At 41.5% G+C, this 23,211-nt stretch overlaps 1 protein-coding gene across 1 annotated transcript in view; it reads left to right on the plus strand.

Annotated features, from left to right (window-relative positions):
- The window catches only part of SLC35F1 (solute carrier family 35 member F1), a 422,068-nt gene extending 405,593 nt beyond the window's left edge, over nt 1-16,475 (plus strand). The window contains exon 8 of the mRNA XM_055262550.2: nt 16,289-16,475. Within this exon, the coding sequence (XP_055118525.1) occupies nt 16,289-16,300 (12 nt within the window). The 3' untranslated portion in view covers nt 16,301-16,475. The remainder of the gene's footprint in view (nt 1-16,288) is intronic.
- The last annotated feature ends 6,736 nt before the right edge of the window (nt 16,476-23,211 follow it).

A 23,211-nucleotide genomic window follows, 5' to 3' on the forward strand; every position in this document is an offset into this window, starting at 1 on the left:
GTATGTCATGTTTCCCCAATGAATTAAGATTTGTTTTCTTAAGAGAAAGAACCAGGTTTCCTAAAGAACTTGAAAGTCCTTGCAATGGTAAGATAAGGAAGCACTTGAGTGATTCTCGTGACTATTAGCATGAGAGAAAAATAGAAACAAGTAAAATTCAGCAGGAAGGCTGTAATTTATTATATTGTCTTAATGTTCCACAAGAAAACAAATCGTAATGTCTAAAATAACAAGAGCTGAAATTAGATCCAGTTTATATATTTTCAGTGCCCAGCAAAACACCTTGCACATGGAAGGCACTCATACATCTTGTTTTAAGGGAATCAAGCTTCTAAACCATAAATACAAAGTACAAGGGTAAGATATTCTGTTACAAAATGTTCCTTTCTTCTTCTATTACTCTCGAATACTTTTTTTTTCTGTAAAATTCCTGCGTCTTGGAAAGGAAGAAATCACCATGTCCACTTAAATGCACCCTTCTAGGGAAATTTTTGCAATCGCTTACAATATTTGGCCCTTCAAATTCAGGCCTGAGGTATGAAATAACAAAGCAAAGTTTTGTTTTGTTTTCTCCTGCAAATAGTGTTTTGAATTTATAATATTCCTTCTTAGTTATGTACACTGATCTTTCTTTTTTCCTTCTTCATGTTTTCCTTGATTTCTTCTCTTTTTTTGTTTATTTTTCGTTCTTTCTTTTTTCTGCAAGCATAAACAGACAGCTCACTATGAGCCATCTAGGCAGGGTCCTTTCATTCTCTATGTGCTTAAAAAAAAAAAAAAAGAAAAAACATTTAATTCAAAAAAATTATAATACAGCTGGAAGGCCCTTCCCCTACCAGATGGACTTTCATCAGTGCCTGAAAGGACAAACCATTGTGCATCACTTTTCAGACAGCCAGACAAGTTGCCTCCAAACACTACTGCAGCCTGATTAACAGGGAAAGCTAATGATCAGAGGGTGGAGGTCTCTGCGAATAGGCTCTAAGATTAGGGCCATCCATCTGGATGGACAAAGGCCTGGTGTGGACAAAACTAAAATCTGTAAAAGCATGCAAATGAGCTTGCTCACTGAGCCTCAGCATTAAAGCTGGGACCAATCCCATAACGCTTGAGGGATAATTTCAGGACAGATAAAGGTAAATATTACTTTACACAGTGGAGAATAATCTTCCTGAACTCATTGCCTCAAACTGCTGGTATAGGTTAAAAATGTAAATGTTAGGTCACCTAATAGATGACAGAGCTACAAGGGGACATTAAGTAGGCCGAGTATGCAATTCATTATCCAATTGTTAACACTTTCAAAAGTGAAAGTGGGCACTCAATAATGATGCCTGGACGACAGGTATAGATGTGGTCCATCCCAGATGAACCTGCCTGTGTGGTCACCGGCTTTAAGAAATGCACTGGTCCAGCCCTCCCCCTGGAAGGCCAGCAGCACAGTGGATTGCTACATCTTCCTGACACTAGCTGTCACTGTCTGCAGTAGAATAGCGGGGTGGAGGCAACCACCTGCTCACAATGGTGAGGGTGTTTGTGGATTCTTACTGCTGGAAAGCAGCACACTGGCCTCAGCCTGACTGTTCAGACCTCCTTCTTGGAATCATCTATGGCCAGGGTTGGTAGAGCAATGAGAGGAGTTCCAGTGGTGATATCTCAAGCATCTTCCCCACTGTTTCATTGCTAAATGTGTAAAAATGTAAAAAAGCAAAAAAGAAACAGGTGACTCTAAAAGAGGCAGTACTGCTGGAATTATTTAAAATTGTTCATAAATTACATTAGAAGCCTACACACCCATCCATTTCAAGAAATGCCAATGACAAATAAACGCCTGCATAAATGAATGCATAGCTCTCACGAGAGGGAGAAATAGATTCCTAGGCACTGAAAAGTAGATGACTATGGCAGTCTATCAAAACCATCGTTCACTCAACTTTTTCCCAACAGGGTCCACAAATACCATTTCTGGAACTTTGGGCTAATAGGTTGAAACAGGGGGTGATAATGTCTATTTTTGTGCAAAGCTGGGTCTCATTAATGCCTTTCTTGGCCTTGTCTTTATAGGCAGGGAGAATTACTTTCATAGTAACTGAAGAGGTTTGATAAATTTTAAGTAATAGTAATGATTGCAGTTTCACAGATGGTTGGCCACTTGCCAATTTCACAGCAAACTAGTAAAGCAATAAGAAAATCTACTTGCTCTTAAAATGACTACTATTCTAAATGAAATTACTAAAGGGAGAGGAAATGAGCTAATCACTGGAATAATCAAAACAGTCTCATTATGGGACTCCCTGTGAGCTTTTGTTTGAATTCTCTAATGTGGTTTTTGGCATTAAATAGGATTTTAAAAGTTAAATAGGTCACACTTGCATACAAATGGTTGAGTGAATCACATAACTGCTTTATGTTCCCCAAGATTCTGCTTATCAGGCTGCGTTTTAATTAAAAGGAAAATTGTCAGGGATAGAGGATAACTCAATGTGGGGAATTTGGTATCCTTAGTTGAAGACTAAGACTTCACTTTTTATTCACTTTTCAATTCACAGTCATGATTTCCAAACAACATGAAATTCATTTCATTTTAGTCACAAGCTTAGACACAGAATTTGAAAGCTGGAGGAACTGGAGATCATTTTGTTGAAAAATCTCAAGTCCAGTCATTTTATGGTACGTGTGAAGATGGCTTAGCTAGAAAGAGAGATGTTTAGCTTTGAGAAGCAACAGTAGCCACTACTGGCAAAATTCTGCAGATAACACAATAGTGTGTTAGTCCTCAGTTAGGAAGGCTGCTCTGTGATCACTAGAAACAAAGGTCAGAGAGCGGAATGTAGATCCTTCCCGCTAAGCAGCCCAGAGCAGCTTCTCAGGCACTTGGATAAGAGGTCCTTAGGAGGATCCCTGTTGCTAACCAACTTAGAAGTATAATCCCAAAGAAAAAAGAAAGAAAAAACATGTGGTACATGCCCATGGTGAACTGCTTTTGTCTTTCTGGATTGAGTCCTTCTAGGAAAATTTGCAGGTGGAGAATTGTCCCGCTGCTATTCCTACTCAACGCACAAGTGTCAGAGGGGTCGTTGGCACTGGCCTTGTCCATGTGACTCCCCAAAACAGACATGCCACTAGAGCTGCAACTGTCCATCTGTAACCACCAAAGCTGGGGTTGAGAGCCCACTGCTTCCACGGGGATTTCTCATCCCTAGACATGCACTAGCTGCCACTCACTATATCCTCCAATGACCTGTGTCAGGTCAGCATCACTCATGAGGCTGCTGCCCTTAGAAAACAATTCGGCTGCCACTGAATGAAAACCAAACTTGACTGTAAGGTGAAGGAGTGTCTGTTTTCCTCCTGAGCCACATGAACCACTTGGTCAAGCGGTCTCTGTGAGGTAAGGATGTGGAGAGATGAAAATCATCAAGCAAGAGGTCAAGATCATTGGAGCTCTGAAATTTTAAAAGCAACAGCTGTCCCTGCCTGCCCTGAGAAGTACTCCAGAGTCTCTTTACAACCCTCTAAACAGGAGCACTATAGGGCCACTGCCTCCTACTCTTGGGTTAGTGAGGTGTTTGGTGTGTGTGTGTGTGTGTGTGTGTGTGTGTGTGTGTGTGTGTGTGTTTGGTAAAAGCACTCTCCAACAATTTCCCTTGTAGTTGGTTGAATGGCTTCCTTTGGTCTTTAATGTTTCTGTTGCGTAATCTCTTTTTCTTGACTTTTGACATTGTAAAGAAATAAGACTTTTATGTACTAACGCAATTTTCATTACTTCCATTATCATGATAAAGTAGAGTATCTTCTTCCAGCTACAGCTTAATTCCCATCTATTTCTAATGCCATTGCAGTAGCATCTGCTTTCTGGCACCTTTGTAGGATTTCTGTCTATTCTTCCTAAAATGATTGACCCAGCTTCACTGCAGTAGTTCACATTTGCTGTCATCTTCTCAGCTTGGCCTTTCTACTTCACCAGTTCATTCATGATGACAGCTTCTTTGAGCATTTCAAGAAAATGGTTTTCTTTGCGTTGGAACTTAAATGTAACCATCTTTGATCTTTTGTCTTTAAATTTATTTAAGAAAAGGAGAAAACTCCACTGAGCATGAATATATCTCAGACGCTGTCTCCAGGCTTTATGAACATTTGTTCTAAAAAATGGAATCAAATTAGCTTTTTTAATATCACTCTGCGGCCAGGCACAGTGGCTCATGCCTGTAATCCCAGCACTTTGGGAGGCTGAGGCGGGTGGATCACGAGGTCAGGAGTTCGAGACCTTCCTGACCAACATGGTGAAACCCCGTTTCTACTAAAAATACAAAAATTAGCTAGGCATGGTGGTGCCCGCCTGTAATCCCAGCTACTCAGGAGGCTGAGGCAGAGAATTGCTTGAACCCAGGAGGCGGAGGTTGCAGTGAGCCAAGATTGCACCAATGCACTCCAGCCGCCTAGGCGACAGAGCAAGACTCCATCTCAAAAAAAAAAAAAAATCACACTGTATATTCATTAAATGAAAACACTCTGGCTCCTGAATGACAATATTTCAAAACCAAATTAAGGTTTTAAAAGATTAAAAATTACTATTTTTTTCAATGTCCTTACCTGTCAACACTACAAGATTCCCACAATAGCAAAATACTGTGAAATATTTTACTGATAGTGAAGTTGGCGCATGCCATCTGTCCTGAAAATGGACCTTATTTTCTTCAATGGAATCATTAGCTACTTTAATTTACCTTTCTCTTATATTTTTACTTCCAACGTTTCAAAAAAATTATTACATTACTTTTTAATTCATCCAAAGAAATATTCTTGAGGGGAAATTATGACCAGTTAGAATAATGTAGAGACCGCATTATATAGCAAATAATTCAGATTTGTATGCCATCTTGATTACAATCAACTGAAAGTTTTCCCTTTTTCTTATATACTTTAATCATTAGAACAAAATTATTCAGTAAAAACGTTAATTTTAACAATGAAGATCCAAGAAGTTAATAAGGTTAGGCCCCAAAACCAACCTAAATAGGAGTTTTGGTTAAAGTGAGGTATTTTGCACCAATCCAGGTTCTGTCCATGACTGGCTTACTTGCAGGAAGTGGACAGGGGTAGACAGGGATCCTGACAGACTTAGTTCAGGTCACATGTTCAGCTGTGTGGTAAAACAGGTACCAGCAAAGCCATGTGCCATGCCTCCCATGGAGGCAAACTCAAGATGACGGGAAGAGAATCCAGGTTAATTGAGATAACCTGGGGCACCTTCTGTTAGCCCATAATTACCCCGATAGCGTTCCTGTTTGGAGTCACCATAAGGAAATCCAAAACCTATCTCTACGTGTGGACTTGAGATCATCTTTAAGCTACTTGCTTACAGATTAGGTCCTATTTGAGTTATGAACATTAGGTGATGATTTCCTCCAAGGAAGGAAATTCGAAAATTCTTCCACCTCTACTCCTCTGTAACTTGATCCAGTAACCAGGTCTGTTTTTACCTTAAAGAGATGTGCTGCTCTTCATATTCTTCACTTGAACATCTCATTCCAGCTGTCAGTCTCCAGCAAAGATGTCAACTCAGGGCGCCAAGATTTCTCTGGGAAGCACAAGACCAACTAATAACAAGACCAAAGGCATTGATTTTGCCCAGCATCCCATGGTTCAGAATGCGATGAATGCCTGAGAACAAAGCAGTCAGGTTACATTCCTCCCTCCTGAATGTAACTCTAAGAACTGTGCTTAGGGTGATGAAATGCCCTTTTCAGTTAAGCAAATGAAATCCTTGGAACATGCCAAACCTAACGTTTCCATTTGCATCTCTAAAGAAAACCCAGTTGCTTCCTTTATAAAATCAAGCCCTGTTCCTCTGATATTGACAGTTGACAATGGAGACCGTCCTGTCACTTGGGGGATAATGTGGAGCTGCAGTCGTTATTACAAGATGTTCGAAGGGAGGATGAACCACGCCCTCGGCGTCAGACCTCAAGGCATCTTCCTCGTAGATGCTCTTTGCTCACTGCCAGTCTTGGAGAATCCTGGTTCAAATTTTTAGCAAGTGCATTTTTTGAAATCTATTATAGATTTTTGTGTAGTTGCAGCTATCACCAGTATCATTTATTCTACTGTGTGCTAAGCACGGGACTAAGCATTGTGGAGATTGTCTCATTTACAAAGAAACCCTGGTGGGGGGGAGTTGAACTTGTACCCTATTTTTATTGATGAGTTAATGGAGGCATAGATGGGTTACACAAAATGGCCAAGGTTACACAGCTAGCAAATGATGAGGCCAAGATTCCAACCCAGGCATGTCTGACTGCAAAGACACCAGAGTGTGCTGTATACAAAATGTCTGACGATAGCTGAGAAAAGGATTTAAGTTGACAAAATCTTTGAGGAGCCATCCACAAAAACACAGTGATAAGAAGTGTGTACAAGAGGAATGAAGTGAATGAATCCAAGGCGAAAGTCAGTTATGTTAAAATGATTAAACCAGCTAGTGAAGAAACCTATGCCAACTCCATTAACCGCTCACCATTGATATGGGAAATGGGTGACTGGAAAACTCCTTTTTGTGTGGTACCAACAAAAACAACTCGTCTGAAGAAAATAAAATAAAACAGCAAACAATTTATCGGCCAGCAGAAAAAAAAAATTAACTCCAGAAGTAGGAAGATAGAGTCAGGAGTGACATCCCTGACTCCTTCAACAGATCCAGTTTCTTCCTGCTGAGGTGGCAATGTGACCTCCCCCAGCCCTGACATCTTATTTGCACCTCGTTCTGGGTTCTTCCCCCTCACTGCCTGACCTCTCAGCAGTCTGGCTCAGCTGGTCACCTCCTCCTTCTGGAAACACTGCTTTCCCTGAGGTTTGTGGAACCACCTTGCGGTGTTCCTGCACCTCACAGGCCGCTCCTGCCTGGGGCCTGTGCAGGATCTTCTTTCTCCCCCATAACCACTCACTGGGGTCCCCCTGCTCTGTCCTTAGTTTGCTTCTCCTTTTAATTTATATTCACTCTCACTGCTTTCAACACCAGCTTCATGCCGATGACTCACACGTTGGCATCCCCCGCCAGACCTCTCTCTGCCTGCTCAACATCTCCAGTGGATGTCCAATAACCCTCTCAAACCTAATGTGTCCAAAACAGAACTCTTGATTCCCCCAAAACCTGTTCCTCCTCCTTTCCTCCCCATATCACTTCACAACACCCCATCTACCTGGTGGCTCAGGCCAAGTACCCCAGATGCATCGTCGATTTTGTTCTTGTCATCAGCACCCACATCCAGTGCACCAGTAAGGCTTTTCCTACAACTCCTGTCCTGAATTGGACTCCTGGCCACAACTGCTTCTGCCTCCCTGGTCCAAACCACCTTGCTCTCTATCCTGAACTGTGGGAACTGCGTCCTAGGTGCTCTCCCCTGTCTACCTCTCTACAATCCATTGTCTATACAACAAGATTTTTTTTTTAACATGTAAATTACATCCTGTCATTTTCCTGTGTAAACCTCTCCAGTATCTTCCCATGGTTACTGGAATAAAATTCAAATGTCTTACTATGGTTCGTAGGACCCACAAAACTTGGATCTTGCTTCGCTTCACACCTGCATTTTTCTCCTCTCCCCTCACTCACCATAGGACACCTGTCTGTTTCTCTAATAGACCAAGCTCCTTCCCACCTTCATAGTTCAAGCAGTTCTCGTCCCTCAGCCTCCCAAGCAGCTGGGATTACAGGTGCTGGCTCATTTTTGTATTTTTAGTAGAGATGGGGTTTCAACATGTTGGCCAGACTGGTCTCAAACTCCTGACCTGAGATGATTTGCCCACCTCAGCCTCCCAGGATGCTGGGATTACAGGCATAAGCCACTGCGCCCAGCCGAGATTGGTATTCTTTATTCTTCCTGCTTGCACATAATGGAGTCCAAGTGCAAATACATGAAATTTGAGGTAAGATGACAATTCACTGCAGACCAAAGGCTATGTGCCTCTAACCACTCAAGAAGTATTTGAGACAGGACAAAAAGAAAAGTTGGAATTGCTGTGAGTGCTAAAGGGCTCATTTCTGCTTTGCCTGCCTGCCCTGGCTCCACTGTTTATTTTTTCACCTTAGAAAGCTCAGAGACAGTGATGATGTTTTCAGATGCTCTGACCCCCCAACTGCTCCCCAGACTTGGCCTGAGGTGCCATCACCAATGCCAACATGGTACCAGCACCAGGCAGAGATTCCCCACCTGGGCCCATGAATGAGCCCAAAATAGAGCAAGAATAAATGATGATGCTACAGCTCAAGCACTAACATTCAGTTTTTCTCAGCCTCTTCCCCTAGGCAAATAATAAAAACATCTAGACCAGATTTAGAAGTATCCATCCATAAATCATGACCTTGCCCTGGAAATTTCATGTTTATTTATGTAGCTACATGGGGCCAGCAAAGCAAGCTTTTATTTCTGGCATATTTTTTGATATTTGGAACCCCAACAGCAATTATGAAAAAAATTATGTACATAAATATTTATTTATGTACACAATATTATGTACAAATATTTTGTACATAATATTATGTACATAAATATTTTTATTCACAAAATAAGTCAGTTTTGGTGTAGTCTTTTTCAGACTTTCAATGGAAACATACAGGCCCTTAAATCAGTAGGAATGTTTATTTCCTGGTTAGCCAAGCCAGACAAGAAATATTTACCTCCTAAATGTCACCAAATCAGTCCCCTTGTCCCCATGTCCCATTGACATGATCCTAATTTCAGCTCACTTTATCTTTTACCTGAATAGTTGCCTCCTACTCAGCCTGTCTCTGATCCATTCTCCACTCAGCAGCTAAAGCACAGTCCCCATCCAGTCATAGTCCCACTTAACACATTTCCCTGGCTGTCCATGGCAGTGTCATCCTATTGCACAACCCTAGGGGGCCACTCATATTCTCCTTAAGATAAAACCTCAACCCCACACTTCCATTCCCTTCCCTGTTTTCTCTGTAGTACCTATCACTTTCTGACACAGTACATGTTTTGCTTCTCTTTCTCCCCCAACCTGAATGTAAGTTTCCTTAGGGCAAGAATTTTGTCTATTTTGTTCCCTCCTTTATCCCTAGCACATGAAAGAGTACCCAGGACATCGAGGGATCTCAACGAACATCAGTTGAATGAGTGGATGAATTCACGAATGAACAAATGAATGATATTCAAAAGCCCTGACCATGGCACACAAGGGCCGGCATGACAGAATCACCACCTTGTTCTCCAGCCTCATCTCCCACGTCTATCTACTTTGCTTTTGTACCTGCGTGAAATTGGCTTTCTTTTAGTTCATTGAACACATCCTGCTCCTTCCTGCTCCAGGGCCATGGCACTTGTTTTCTCCCCTGCTGGAAGACTCTCCCTTCCTCTCCTTTTGCCTAGATAATTCCCACTCATCCTTGGGAGCTCAGGTTAAACATCACTTATTAGAGAAACCTTCCCTGGCTCCCAGGAGAGATACAGGTCTAGTCCACTGGTGCATGCTCCCATGGCTTTCTAACTTCTTAGCTCTTGTTTCCCTTCTAAAGACTGCCTGGCCAGGGTGGCTCATGCCTGAAATTGCAGCACTTTGGGAGGCCGAGGTGGGCAGATCATGAGGTCAGGAGTTTGAGACCAGCCTAGCCAACATGGTGAAACCCCGTCTCTACTAAAAATACAAAAATTAGCCAGGTGTGGTGGCAGGCACCTGTAATCCCAGCTACTCGGGAGGCTGAGGCAGGAGAATTGCTTGAACCCGGGAGGCAGAGGTTGCAGTGAGCCGAGATTGCACCACTGGACTCCAGCCTGGGTGACAGAGCAAGACTCTGTCTCAAAAAAATATATATAGAGAGAGAGACTGGCTAATGTCAGTATCCTCCCTCCCAACCCTGTGGAAAATGCAGCCCATTAGGCACAATCTGGCACAGTGTCTGACCTGGAGCAGACACTCAGCAAGATTTGTTGAATGAAGAAGGAAGACATGTTAGACTTGTTCAGTCTACAAAGGATAAAACTAGAACCAAGAACAGGAAGTTCAGGAAGACAAATTTCAGCTCAACATAAAGAAGGACTTCCTAAAAGTCACAGCTGACCCCAATATGGGGTGGCCTGTCTCAGGTGGTGGAACATGCAGGAAGGAAGCTGATGGAAACCAAGAATCAGATGGGACTTTGGACCTGATCCATGATTTCTACACTGAGTCTCAGGATTTGGGGACAGTCTTGAAGTCTGCCTCAAGGTTTTCTGGCACTGCAGATTTTGCCTCTCTCTGTCTTTAGAGAAGAGAATGTAAATTTCTGTGGAAGAGAAACTGTGGGCTTCAAAATTGAACACACAGTGTATCTTATTATATTTGTTTAATTATCCATATTCTCCACTAGAGTATAAACTCTGTAAGACTGGAAGGAACATGAGACAGTCGTTTTTGTCTGAAGCAACAGAAGCAACTCTAACTACATTAAGGAAAAAGGGATTCACCGGGAAGTTTCTGACTCAGAGGTAGAATTTTGAGCGCATTTATGCTCCTGGTACCACCTTAAATGTCTTTGAAAGACAAAACCTGGCACATAATCACTAGGAAGCATTTTTTTAAAAAAAAAAACATATTATTTTAAAAATTATTTACCCCCTTTATAAATATATAGGGAGGTGAATGACTAACTTTTAACCAAGAAACCCATGGCCATTTACTGAAATCTGGGCACAGAGAACAATCTATAGAGAAGAAGTAAACATTTCTATGTGAAAAATATGAAGTAAGGTGATAATGTTGATGAAGACTATCTCTTAAAGAAATTACTCAGCCAGAACATCAAATTCTGATAAAAAGGAAAATCAGAAAACAATTTATCTTGGGCCTGGACAATGGACTCTATACTTACGTAAAAGTGAAATCACCCTTGAAATCAAGCTTGCAACTTATTTTTAAATAAAATGAATGCAAACATTAATAAGGAAGCTCCCTGAACATGATATAAAATATTCTTATTGAATAGATATTTCTAGGTCCTCTTGAATGCAGCACAATGTACATTCTAGAAACAATAATGTCTGAAGCATTATGGTCTTTCATGGATGAAGCATGGATGTTCTTTCATGATAAAGCTTCAATTATTACAGTCCTGCCATAGTAGGTGTGCAATTCACTAAGTTGGGATTGAATCTTTTCCCTGAGTGATGAAGTCTTAAAAAAACAAACAAACAAACAAAACAAAAAACCAAAGAGACAGGATTTCCTAGTAATATGAAATTTCCAGCACTATTGATGAAGAATAGTTGAGGGTTTGTCAGCTTAACTATCATATAAAATAAACACACTTTCATATTGAAAAATAAGGTTCTGTAAAAGAGTTAATAAAAATTCTTAAACACAAATTTTAAGAAGCATTTTCATTTCCTTTGTGACTCATGAGTGTTAGATCCACTGTATTAGTCAGGGTTCTCTAGAGGGACAGAGCTGATAGGATATATATATATATATATATATATATATGAGTTTATTAAGTATTAACTCACACAATCACAAAGTCCCACAATAGGCCATCTGCAAGCTGAGGAACAAGGAAGCCAATCCAAGTCCCAAAGCTGAAGAACTTGGAGTCTGATGTTCAAGGTTAGGAAGCATCCAGCATGGAAGAAAGATGTAGGCTGGGAGGCTAGGCCAGTCTAGCCTTTCCACGTTTTTCTGCCTGCTTTATAGTCTGGCCATGCTGGCAGCTGATTAGATTGTACCCACCTAGATTAAAGGTGGGTCTGCCTTTCCCAGCCCACTGACTCAAATGTTAATCTCCTTTGGCAACACCCTCACAGGCACACCCAGGATCAATACTTTGCATCCTTCAATCCAATCAAGTTGACACTTAGTATTAACCATCACACCCACAGACTTGCACATCATGCCAGGAGATGATCCTCTTCTGGAATAAAAAGAAAAGTAATAGGCCAGGCACAGTGGGCTATGCCTGTAATCCGAGCACTTTGAGAGGCTGACGGGGGTGAATTACTTGAGCTCAGGAGTTCAAGACCAGCCTGGGCAACATGGCGAAACCCTGTCTCTACAAAAAAAAATAGAAAAATTAGCCAGACATGGTGGCTGTAGTTCCAGTTACTCAGGATGCTGAGATAGGAGAATCACCTGAGCCTGGGAAGCTCTACAACATGCCTGTAGTTCCAGTTACTCAGGAGGCTGAGGTGGGAGAATCACCTGAGCCTGGGAAGGTCAACGTTGCAGTGAGCTGAGATCATCTCACTGTATTCCAGCCTAGGTGACACAGTGAGACGCTGCCTTGAAAAAAAATAAAAGAAACAAAAAAAGAAAAGTAATAAATCTAATGAAAAGTAGGAATTCAAGGAAATAGATAATGGGCAAACTTTCATAATTTTTAATATCCTTCATATTGTACCCACATTTCAGTCTTTGAGGAATTTTCAAACTTAGAATATCAAAATGAAGCCCAGCTTCCTGTCATCTGACATATGAGACACAAATGGTTCAGAAAGAGTGAAATGTGCAGATCACACTAAAACATTCATGTTAATCAATAACTCCAGGCTTTTCCTCACAAGGTGTTTCTTCCAGAGGCCTAACAAGTGGCAAAGTTGGTGGATGTGAGTTTTGATTCCTCTTCCTTCTTCAGCCTACCCCTGACAGTTTCTAGAGAACGGGAATGTGGGTGGTCTATAGTCAAGAGCCGACTGTAATTTCTACATCCTTTTCTGCCTCTTGAGAAGATATTTTAAGGAACACTTGATATTGAACACTTAGACATCAGATATTGCAATTTCGTCTGGAAAAAAATGAATGTGGATACAGGTTACAGTCAATGTTGTTCTTCAAGAATTAGTTCCAAGGGAAAGGGAAAATGTGACCTAAGAATGAAAGGAAAGGGAGCCACAATTATTTGGCTTCACATTGTTGAAAAGCCCAATCCTTTTTTGACACCATACTTAAGAGTCAAAAAAAGACTGGGCTTTTAAATAATGTAAAGCCAAATAATTGTGTAGCTTGTAATTCAATTCTAAAATGCCTGAGTTATTGAATAAATTTTTCCTATGCATAAATGTAATAAATGTAGAGAACCTCTAAAATAAGCAACCATAGAAGTAAGAGTTAGAAAATTATTTTTAATGCTATAAATAAAAGCAGGGATGGGAATCTTTAGGAAATGGGGACATAAGGAACTTTCTTTGCTTTTGTGCCATGGAGAGAGTTGCGAGTGAAAAGCTTCCACTGGGAGCAAAGGTGGGAGGAGCTATCATGTTCCCAGTGCTCTGCCTCAGCCTGGTCCTTCCCAGCAATGGGGACTGTGGAGAGAAGGAAGAACCCCCACTGAATCCAAACAACCAACACTAGCTCAGTCAGCTCTCAGGTCAGCATAGATGCCCACAGACACTGTCCTGTGTTCACACGGAGGCCTGGCTCTGGCAGACCAAATGGTGCTATAGTGTGTTGAATGCTGGTTGCCCCCGCAGAAATCTTTTCACCTAGAACCTGCAAGTGTCACCTTATTTGGAAAAAGGGTCCAAATAAGGAAATGTAATCATCCTAGATTACTGAGTTGGGCCCTAAATCCAATGACAAAAGTCCTTAGAAGAGACAGAAGAGGAGAGAACAGAGACACACAGAGGAGAAGGCTGTATGAAGATGGAGACCCAGATTTGAGTTATGAAGCCATAAGTCATATTTGTAAATGCAGTAGGTAAATACTTAGACATTCAGATCCAAGTTCATATTTTGGGGGATTGTTCTTTCAGCTTCACAATTTAAAGCCAACCACCTGGCTGTTATGATCCTTAGGATGCTTGCCTTTCAGTCCAGGATTTTCTACTTGATGAGTAAGCCCAAGCTCTCAAGTCCACCATAATATCCTGAAGGAAGAGTTTCTACCCCAGAGATGTTCCAGGACTACTGTCCATGTGGACTCTGATTTCTGATCATTTGTTTTACATTTATCAGCTCTACAGATATGGCCCTCTCAAGTTAGATCCAGAGTAGAGGCTATCCAATTTTTTGTAAGTTCCCTAATTAAAGACCTATTGGCTAACAAAATGTTTCATCTAAACTGTGTCTTTCCCTATTACTAGTTAAGGTTTGGCCTGTGTGTTATGGCTAAACATGGAAAACATGGCTAATTTGATAACTAAAATTTGAGTCACAGCTTACCCCTGTATCATTTTCTGGAGAAATTGGACAAGACTAAAATAATCTTTCCTTAGCTTTGAGTTCCATGAGAAGGAATCAGTTATGGGCTGTATCACCAAGATTCTTTATTGCAACCTGACTACCTTAAGCAGAAAAAGAATTACTGGGAAAATATTGGGTAACTCAGAAGCCCAATGAGAAGGCTGGAAAATTGAGCTCACAAAACACACAAAACCCAAGATAAAGACATAGTCAGCTAGGAAGCTGCTGCTGAATACTTCCCTGGCCACTCTACTCAGCTGCCCCTGGATGCTGTCACTAGCCATAGACACTGTTGTAAACCACCATGAGAAACACTGAGGGGCAAATCTCACAGTCCCTTCATCACTACACCACTCACTTAAGACTTAGAGTCTGGATGTACACTCAGCCAAGTCAGGTACAAGGAAGGGGTAGAGCACCTCCAACTCATGGCTTCTCCAGTGGTTCCTGTCGTCCACCACAACTCTCCCAACAAGGGATTTCCTCACACTAGAAATGCTCAATGACCAAAAATCATGACAAATGAGTTAATCTTTAAGACTCCTAGAGACCCTGGTCATTTCTGTGCATGTAGAACCTAAACCATAATGTGACTTTCATTGAGACTCAAGATTGGAAGAAGTAACTTCATGACAGATGTGGATAATGACTTCCACTGAACCAAAAAGCCATGCAGTCTGGTTCTCCTCCTTTGAGCTTATTCTTTTTTTTTTTTTTGAGACGGAGTCTTGCTCTGTTGCCCAGGCTGGAGTGCAGTGGCGCAATCTCGGCTCACTGCAACCTCCGCCTCCCGGATTCATGCCATTCTCCTGCCTCAGCCTCCCGAGTAGATGGGACTACAGGCACCTGCCTCCGTGCCCGGCTAATTTTTTGTATTTTTAGTAGAAACAGGGTTTCACCATGTTAGCCAATATGGTCTCGATCTCCCGCCCTTGTGATCCACCCGCCTCGGCCTCCCAAAGTGCTGGGATTACAGGCGTGAGCCACCGCACCCGGCCTAGCTTATTCTTAATACTACTTTAGGAAGAGCACTTCATACCACTAGGCCTTCCCATTTACAGAAACAGAACTTAGCAGTCTCTTATATGTAGGCAATGAGGCTTCATCATCACAAACTAGAGTAGCCCTAAACAATACTTCCCTCCTTTTCTCATATCATAGGCACACGTTCAATACAATAACATCTAGACTCTCTAAAATCTAATCTGGATTAGTCCAAGTTAACAGATGCTGAGCACTGGATTCACTCTACTTTTACTGAAATGACCTTTTGGGCAATGCCATTAATCCGTATTAAAGGTATTAATAAGAGAAAGTTCATAACAATTAATTACTGTGTAGACTGCATGAATTAATGCAGTATGTTCTCAATCGCAACCCACAGGAGAACTTTTCCTCTGGTCTCAGTATCAAGAAAAGCTGTGCTCTTGAGCACCTGTTTTTGTTTTATGTCACCAGCAGGACACTGTGAATCTTGTAATGGATCATATTTCCCTGCTACACTGGCTCTGAGAGGGTTAGAATAAAACTTGAAGGCCAGCTCTTACATGTTTACAAGGCTCTAAGGCATGCATTTTCTGTACTAACTCACTTCTGGATCTATCTTACTTTTTTGCCTTTACTTTCCCCGACAAATTTCCACTAATTTCGCCCTGTTATTTGTATGTGTTTGTAATCTGCTTTAGATTATTTTAGGAACAGAGTGAGGATAGAAGGAAGGGAATGAGAGAAAAAATGAAGGAAGGAAAGAAGGAAGGCAGTCAGACTGCCGTAAAATTCTTGACCTATCACGTTTGTTTGGCTAAGTCACATCTAGAAGGTGAGCTCTCTAAGGTGAAGACCATAACACTCATTATTATACACTCAAACTTACAACTCTCAACAAATGAATAAGTTTTAATGGATAAAAATATCCAATGAATGTACTTACATGCTACTGAATTATGCATTTGAAAATGGTTAAAATGGTAAATTTCATGTTATATATATTTTACTGCAATAACAAATCTAGCTTCCTTCCTTCCTTCCTTCCTTCCTTCCTTCCTTCCTTCTTTCCTCCCTCCCTCCCTCCCCCTCTTCCTTCCTTTTTCTTTCTTTTCTTCCCTCTGTGGCCCAGGCTGGAGTATAGTCGGCTTGCTGCAGACTCCCTGCCTCCGGCTCCCATGATTCTCCTGCCCCGGCCTGCAGGCTGCCTGGGATTGCCGGCGCGCGCCACCGCCGCTGCCTGCTTTTTCTCCTTTGGCTGGAGGCGCGGTTTCGCCATGTTGGCCAGGCTGGTCTCCAGCTCCTGACCTCGAGTGGTCTGCCCGCCTCGGTCTCCCGAGGTGCTGGGACTGCAGACGGAGTCTCGCTCACTCGGTGCTCGGTGTTGCCCGGGCTGGAGTGTGGTGGCGTGGTCTTGGCTCGCTGCAGCCTCCGCCTCCCAGCCGCCTGCCTTGGCCTCCCAGGGTGCTGGGATTGCAGCCTGTGCCCGGCCGCCGCCCCCTCTGGGAGGTGGGGAGCGTCTCTGCCTGGCCGCCCATCGTCTGGGATGTGAGGAGCGCTTCTGCCCGGCCGCCCCATCTGGGAGGTGAGGAGCGCCTCGGCCCAGCCGCCACCCAGTCTAGGAAGTGAGGAGCGTCTCTGCCTGGCCGCCCATCGTCTGGGAAGTGAGGAGCGCCTCTGCCCGGCCGCCCTGTCTGGGAAGTGAGGAGCGCCTCTGCCCGGCCGCCCCGTCTGGGAAGTGAGGAGCACCTCTGCCCGGCCACCCCGTCTGGGAGGTCTACCACGGAGGCCAGAAGCAATGTGGGGGCTGGACGTGGTGGCTCACGCCTGTAGTCCCAGCACTCTGGGAGGCCGAGGCGGGTTGATCACTTGAGGCTAGGAGTTCGAGACCAGCCTGGCCAACATGGCGAAACATATGAAAAATACAACAGACAAACCAACCAACCAACCAACCCAGCGACAACAAAACAGGTCTACCCTGGAGTCATACTCTAATTTTTTCTATTTTCCTCCCTTTCTGATCCTTTATCCCACTTTCTTTTTCTTCCTCTTCCTTCTTCTTCTTCTTTGTCAAATAGAGGATTGAGTTATTATCATTGATCCATACAAAGTCCCTCTCTCATTTATTTTCTTTAATTCCCACCCCCCATTTCTATTCCCCGTCTTCCCATGTGCAACCTTCCTAATATGTTTGATATGCATCTTTTTGTTTGTATGTATTTTTAGAAAATGTTTATTGTTTTGTGTGCAAAAAAATTAATAAAAAAATTTAAAAATTTAAAAAAAGAGAAATGCAAATCAAAAAAAATCTAATGCTCTCCATTAAGATAAAATCCATTAAGATTCTGTAGCTTTAAGTTAATTTTAAGTTGCTTCGAGGAAAGAAGCAACTTAAAATTATGTTTTAATTTTGTTGTATGTTTCTTGGATTGAATTAGATATTTATCTATTTACTGTAGATAAATAGTCTTTACATGTAGGTAGTCACTTATGTATATGATTTGGGGCCCCTAATGTTCTAGGTGCAAGAAACTATCCCTTCGTCATTTGTATTAATAGTAACCGAAATCACTACCATTCCTTTGGGTTAAGCCCATACTAAAGATAGATATCTAATCATTAAAAGGGCATTTTTTTATTGCATCACTTAAAAAACTATCTGGCTGAGAGTATGACTGGGGAAAGGAGCTGGAAAACAGGTGAGTTTGGATGAGGTTGATGTTAGGAGGAGAAATTGAGATATTTCAAACAAGGTACATTTTAGAACATAGCAAGCCTATGAGGCCTGGTGAGAGGGAGAATCCATACTTTGTAGTGGAAAGCCATGAGCGTCCAGAAAGCACGGTAAGGGCACTGCGTAACCCTGGGACAAAGAGACATTCCAAAAGACGGGAAAGGGGGTGCAGCAATTCTGGAAGGTTGTTTTTATGAATATAAAGACTGAGCAGTTTTCTGCCCAAAGTAGCCTAGAATCACATTGAACACTAGATCATGGGCTTCAGAGCCGGAGGGAATCTTAAATGTCATTCAATCCCACACCCTTCCCTTACAAATGTAAATGCATAGATACAAAGAGTGGCAATTTGTGATGTAACCAAAAGAATACCCAGACCCCCAAGTCAGTGGCACTTCCACAGAATCCTCCTAACTTGTTTATGTGGAATGGGAGAAGATTTTTATTTCCTAAATTGTGCCCGATTATTTGATTCCAGCAGCTGGAACACCAATGATTTCTCAGAGTAATGGAGTGCTTAATACACACCAGGTGGTAAAGCTTGTGATGATGGGGGAGAATTCAAACTGCAAACCACAGCAGGTGAAAATCCCACACTGACTCAGGAATACTGTGTGTAATCTTTCCCTGATGGAGGTGGATGATTTGTTTACATTTTAGAAGATACTTGGCAGCCCTTGCTGCCATTTTGCCAAGAAAAATCTCCTTCCAACACTACATTCACTTGGGTATTCATTATTCCAATCCCATAGGCTAAAAATATACAAGCACCATGGGAGGAAGGAGAGGGGAAGGGGGCAAGCATATGCCTCACTCAGTGTGCTACCACCTCATTAGTGCAACTCCATCTCGCAGCGGCCAAAATCAGTTTAAGCCATTGTAACAAGCAGTTCCCTTGCTCAGCTATAGCACCCATCTTCCCTCCCACTGATCCTCTTCTGTATTTTCTCTTTTTCTGCCTCTTGAAAGTGCTGTATGCTTTTGATAACCATCTGGTTCATTTCCATTAGGTGTGGCTGCCTCTTCTCTTTTTTTCCCCTTCCATGTTTGGGAAACACATTAAATGTTACGCAGTGGCTCCTGTATACTCAGTGTGCTTGAGTCACCATGTTTACAGAATCTGAAAGACAAAGGTAAGGTAATTCAGAAATACCACTGTGTCAGTGAATGTTTCTACCCTTAAGTTCCCCCCAAAGATCTGAAGTTGCAGGTAAGTAAGAGTTAAACTCACATGGAAATGACAATTACTAACTCCTTTTTTAAATTAGTTAATTTTTTTATTATACTTTAAGTTCTGGGATACATGTGCAGAACGTTCAGGTTTGTTACATAGGTATACGCATGCCATGGTGGTTTGCTGCACCTATCAACCTATCATCTACATTAGGTATTTCTCCTAATGCTATCCTCCCCTAGCCCCACACCCCTCAACAGACCCCAGTGTGTGATGTTCCCCTCCCTGCATCCATGTGTTCTCATTGTTCGACTCCCAGTTATGAATGAGAACATGTGGTGTTTGGTTTTCTGTTCCTGTGTTAGTTTGCTGAGAATGATGGTTTCCAGCTTCCTCCATGTCCCTGCAAAAGATATAAACTCATCCTTTTTTATGACTGCATAGTATTCCACGGTGTATATGTGCCACATTTTCTTTATCCAACATATCATTGATGGACACTTGGGTTGCTTCCAAGTCTTTGCTATAGTGAAAAATGCTGCAATAAACATATGTGTGCATGTGTCTTTATAGTAGAATGATTTATAATCCTTTGGGTATATACCCAGTAATGGGATTGCTGGGTCAAATGGTATTTCTGGTTCTAGATCCTTAAGGAATCACCACACCGTCTTCCACAATGGTTGAACTAATTTACACTCCCACCAACAGTGTAAAAGTGTTCCTATTTCTCCACATCCTCTCCAGCATCTGTTGTTTCCTGACTTTTTAATGATCACTTTTCTAACTGGTGTGAGATGGTATCTCATTGTGGTTTTGATTTGCAATTCTTTAATGACCGGTGATTATGAGCTTTTTTTCATATGTTTGTTGGCTGCACAAATGTCTTCTTTTGAGAAGTGTCTGTTCATCTCCTTTGCCCACTTTTTGATAGGGTTGTTTGTTTTTTCCTTGCAAATTTGTTTAAGCACTTGTAGATTCTGGATATTAGCCCTTTGTCAGATGGATAGATTGCAAAAATTTTCTCCCATTTTGTAGGTTGCCTGTTCACTCCGATGATAGTTTCTTTTGCTGTGCGGAAGCTCTTTAGTTTAAATAGATCCCATTTGTTCATTTTGGCTTTTGTTGCCCTGCTTTTGGTGTTTTAGTCATGAAGTCTTTGTCCATGCCTATGTCCTGAATGGTATTGCCTAGGTTTTCTTCTAGGGTTTTTATGGTTTTAGGTCTTATGTTTAAGGCTTTAATCCATCTTGAGTTAATTTTTTTATAAGGTGTAAGGAAGGGGTCCAGTTTCAGTTTTCTGCATATGGCTAGCCAGTTTTCCCAGCATCATTTATTAAATAGGGAATCCTTTCCCTATTGCTTGTTTTTGTCAGGTTTGTCGAAGACCAGATGGTTGTAGATGTGTGGCATTATTTCTGAGGACTCTGTTCTGTTCCATTGGTCTATATATCTGTTTTGGTATCAGTACTATGCTGTTTTGGTTACCATAGCGTTGTAGTATAGTTTGAAGTCAGGGAACATGATGCCTCCAGCTTTGTTCTTTTTACTTAGGATTGTCTTAGCTAACCGGGCTCTTGTTTGATTCCATATGATTTTTTTTTTTTTTTTTTGACATGGACTGTCACTCTTGTTTCCCAGGCTGGAGTGCGGTGGCCCAGTCTCAGCTCACTGCAACCTCCGCCTCATGGGTTCAAGCAATTCTCCTGCCTCAGCCTCCTGAGTAGCTGGGATTACAGATGCTCACCACCATGCCTGGCTAATTTTCGTACTTTTACCAGAGACGGGGTTTTGTCCTATTGGCCAGGCTTGTCTGGAACTCCTGACCTCAGGTGATCTGCCCACCTCAGCCTCCCAAAGTGCTGAGATTACAGTCGTGAGCCACTGCACCCAGCCTCAGATAAAATTTAAAGTAGTTTTTTCTAATTCTGTGAAGAAAGTAAATGGTAGCTTGATGGGGATAGCATTGAATCTATAAATTACTTTGGGCAGTATGGCCATTTTCACAATATTGATGTTTCCTATCCATGAGCATGGAATGTTTTTCTATTTGTTTGTGTCTTTTCTTATTTCCTGGAGCAATGGTTTGTAGTTCTCATTGGAGAGGTCCTTCACATCCCTTGTAAGTTATATTCCTAGATATTTTATTCTCTTTGTAGCAATTGCGAATGGGAGTTCACTCATGATTTCGCTCTCTGTTTGTCTATTATTGGTGTATAGGAATGCTTGTGATTTGCGCACATTGATTTTGTATCCTGAGACTTTGCTGAAGTTGCTTATCAGTTTAAGGAGATTTTTGGCTGAGACGATGGAGTTTTCTAAATATAAAATCATGTCATCTACAAACAGAGACAATTTGACTTCCTCTCCTCCTATTTGAATACCCTTTATTTCTTTCTCTGCCTGATTGCCCTGGCCAGAACTTCCAATACTATGTTGAATAGGAGTGGTGAGAGAGGGCATTCTTGTCTTGTGCCAGTTTTCAAAGGGAATGCTTCCAGCTTTTGCCCATTCAGTATGATATTGGGCTGTGGGTTTGTCATAAATACTCTTATTATTTTGAGAGATGTTCCATCAATACCTAGTTTATTGAGAGTTTTTAGCATGAAGGGATGTTGAATTTTATCAAAGGCCTTTTCTGCATCTATGGAGATAATCATGTGGTTTTTGTCATTGGTTCTGTTTATGTGATGGATTATGTTTATTGATTTGCATATGTTGAACCAGCCTTGCATCCCAGGGATGAAGCCAACTTGATGGTGGTGGATAAGCTTTTTGATGTGCTGCTGGATTTGGTTTGCTAGTATTTTATTGGGGGTATTTGCATCAATGTTCATTAGGGATATTGGCCTGAAATTTTCTTTTTTTGTTGTGTCTCTGCTAGCTTTTGGTATCAGAATGATACTGGTCTCATAAAATGAGTTAGGGGGGATTCCCTCTTTTTCTATTGTTTGGAATAGTTTCATAAGGAATGGTACCAGCTCCTCTTTGTAACTCTGGTAGAATTTGACTGTGAACCTGTCTGGTCCTGGGCTTTTTGGTTGGTAGACTATTAATTAGTGCCTCAATTTCAGAACTTGTTATTGATCTATTCAGGGATTCGACTTCTTCCTGCTTTAGACTTAGGAGAGTGTATGTGTCCAGGGATTTATCCATTTGTTGTAGATTTTCTAGTTTATTTGCATAGAGGTGTTTATAGTATTCTCTGATGGTAGTTTGTATTTCTGTGGGATCAGTGGTGATATCCCATTTATCATTTTTTATTGTGTCTATTTTATTCTTCTCTCTTCTTTATTAGTCTGGCTCGTGGTCTATCAATTTTGTTGATCTTTTAAAAAAACCATCTCCTGGATTCATTGATTTTTCAAAGGGTTTTTCATGTCTCTATCTCCTTCAGTTCTGCTCTGATCTTAGTTATTTCTTGCCTTCTGCTAGCTTTTGAATTTGTTTGCTCTTGCTTCTCTAGTTCTATTAATTGTGATGTTAGGGTGTCAATTTAGGTCTTTCCTGCTTTCTCTTGTGCGCATTTAGTGCTATAAATTTCCTTCTAAACACTGCTTTAGTTATGTCCCAGAGATTCTGGTATGTTGTGTCTTTGTTTGCATTGGTTTGAAAGAACATCTTTATTTTTGCCTTAATTTCGTTATTTACCCAGTAGTCATTCAGGAGCAGGATGTTCAGTTTCCATGTAGTTGTTCGGTTTTGAGTGAGTTTCTTAATCCTAAATTATAATTTAATTGCACTGTGGTCTGAGAGACTGTTTGTTATGATTTCCATTCTTTTGCATTTGCTGAGGAGTGCTTTACTTCCAATTATGTGGTCAGTTTTATAGTAAGTGTGATGTGGTGCTGAGAAAAATGTATATTCTGTTAATTTGGGGTGGAGAGTTCTGTAGATGTCTGTTAGGTCTGCTTGGTCCAGAGCTGAGTTCAGGTCTTGAATATCCTTGTTAATTTTCTGTCTCATTGATCTATCTAATATTGACAGTGGGGTTTTAAAATCTCCCACTATTATTGTGTGGGAGTCTAAGTCTCTTTGTAGGTCTCTAAGGACTTGCTTTATGAATCTGGGTGCTCCTGTATTGGGTACATATATATTTAGGATGGTTAGCTCTTGTTGCATTGATCCCTTTACCATTATGTAATGG

This window comes from Symphalangus syndactylus, chromosome 2, assembly GCF_028878055.3.
Source record: "Symphalangus syndactylus isolate Jambi chromosome 2, NHGRI_mSymSyn1-v2.1_pri, whole genome shotgun sequence".
NCBI classification, from domain to species: domain Eukaryota; kingdom Metazoa; phylum Chordata; class Mammalia; order Primates; family Hylobatidae; genus Symphalangus; species Symphalangus syndactylus.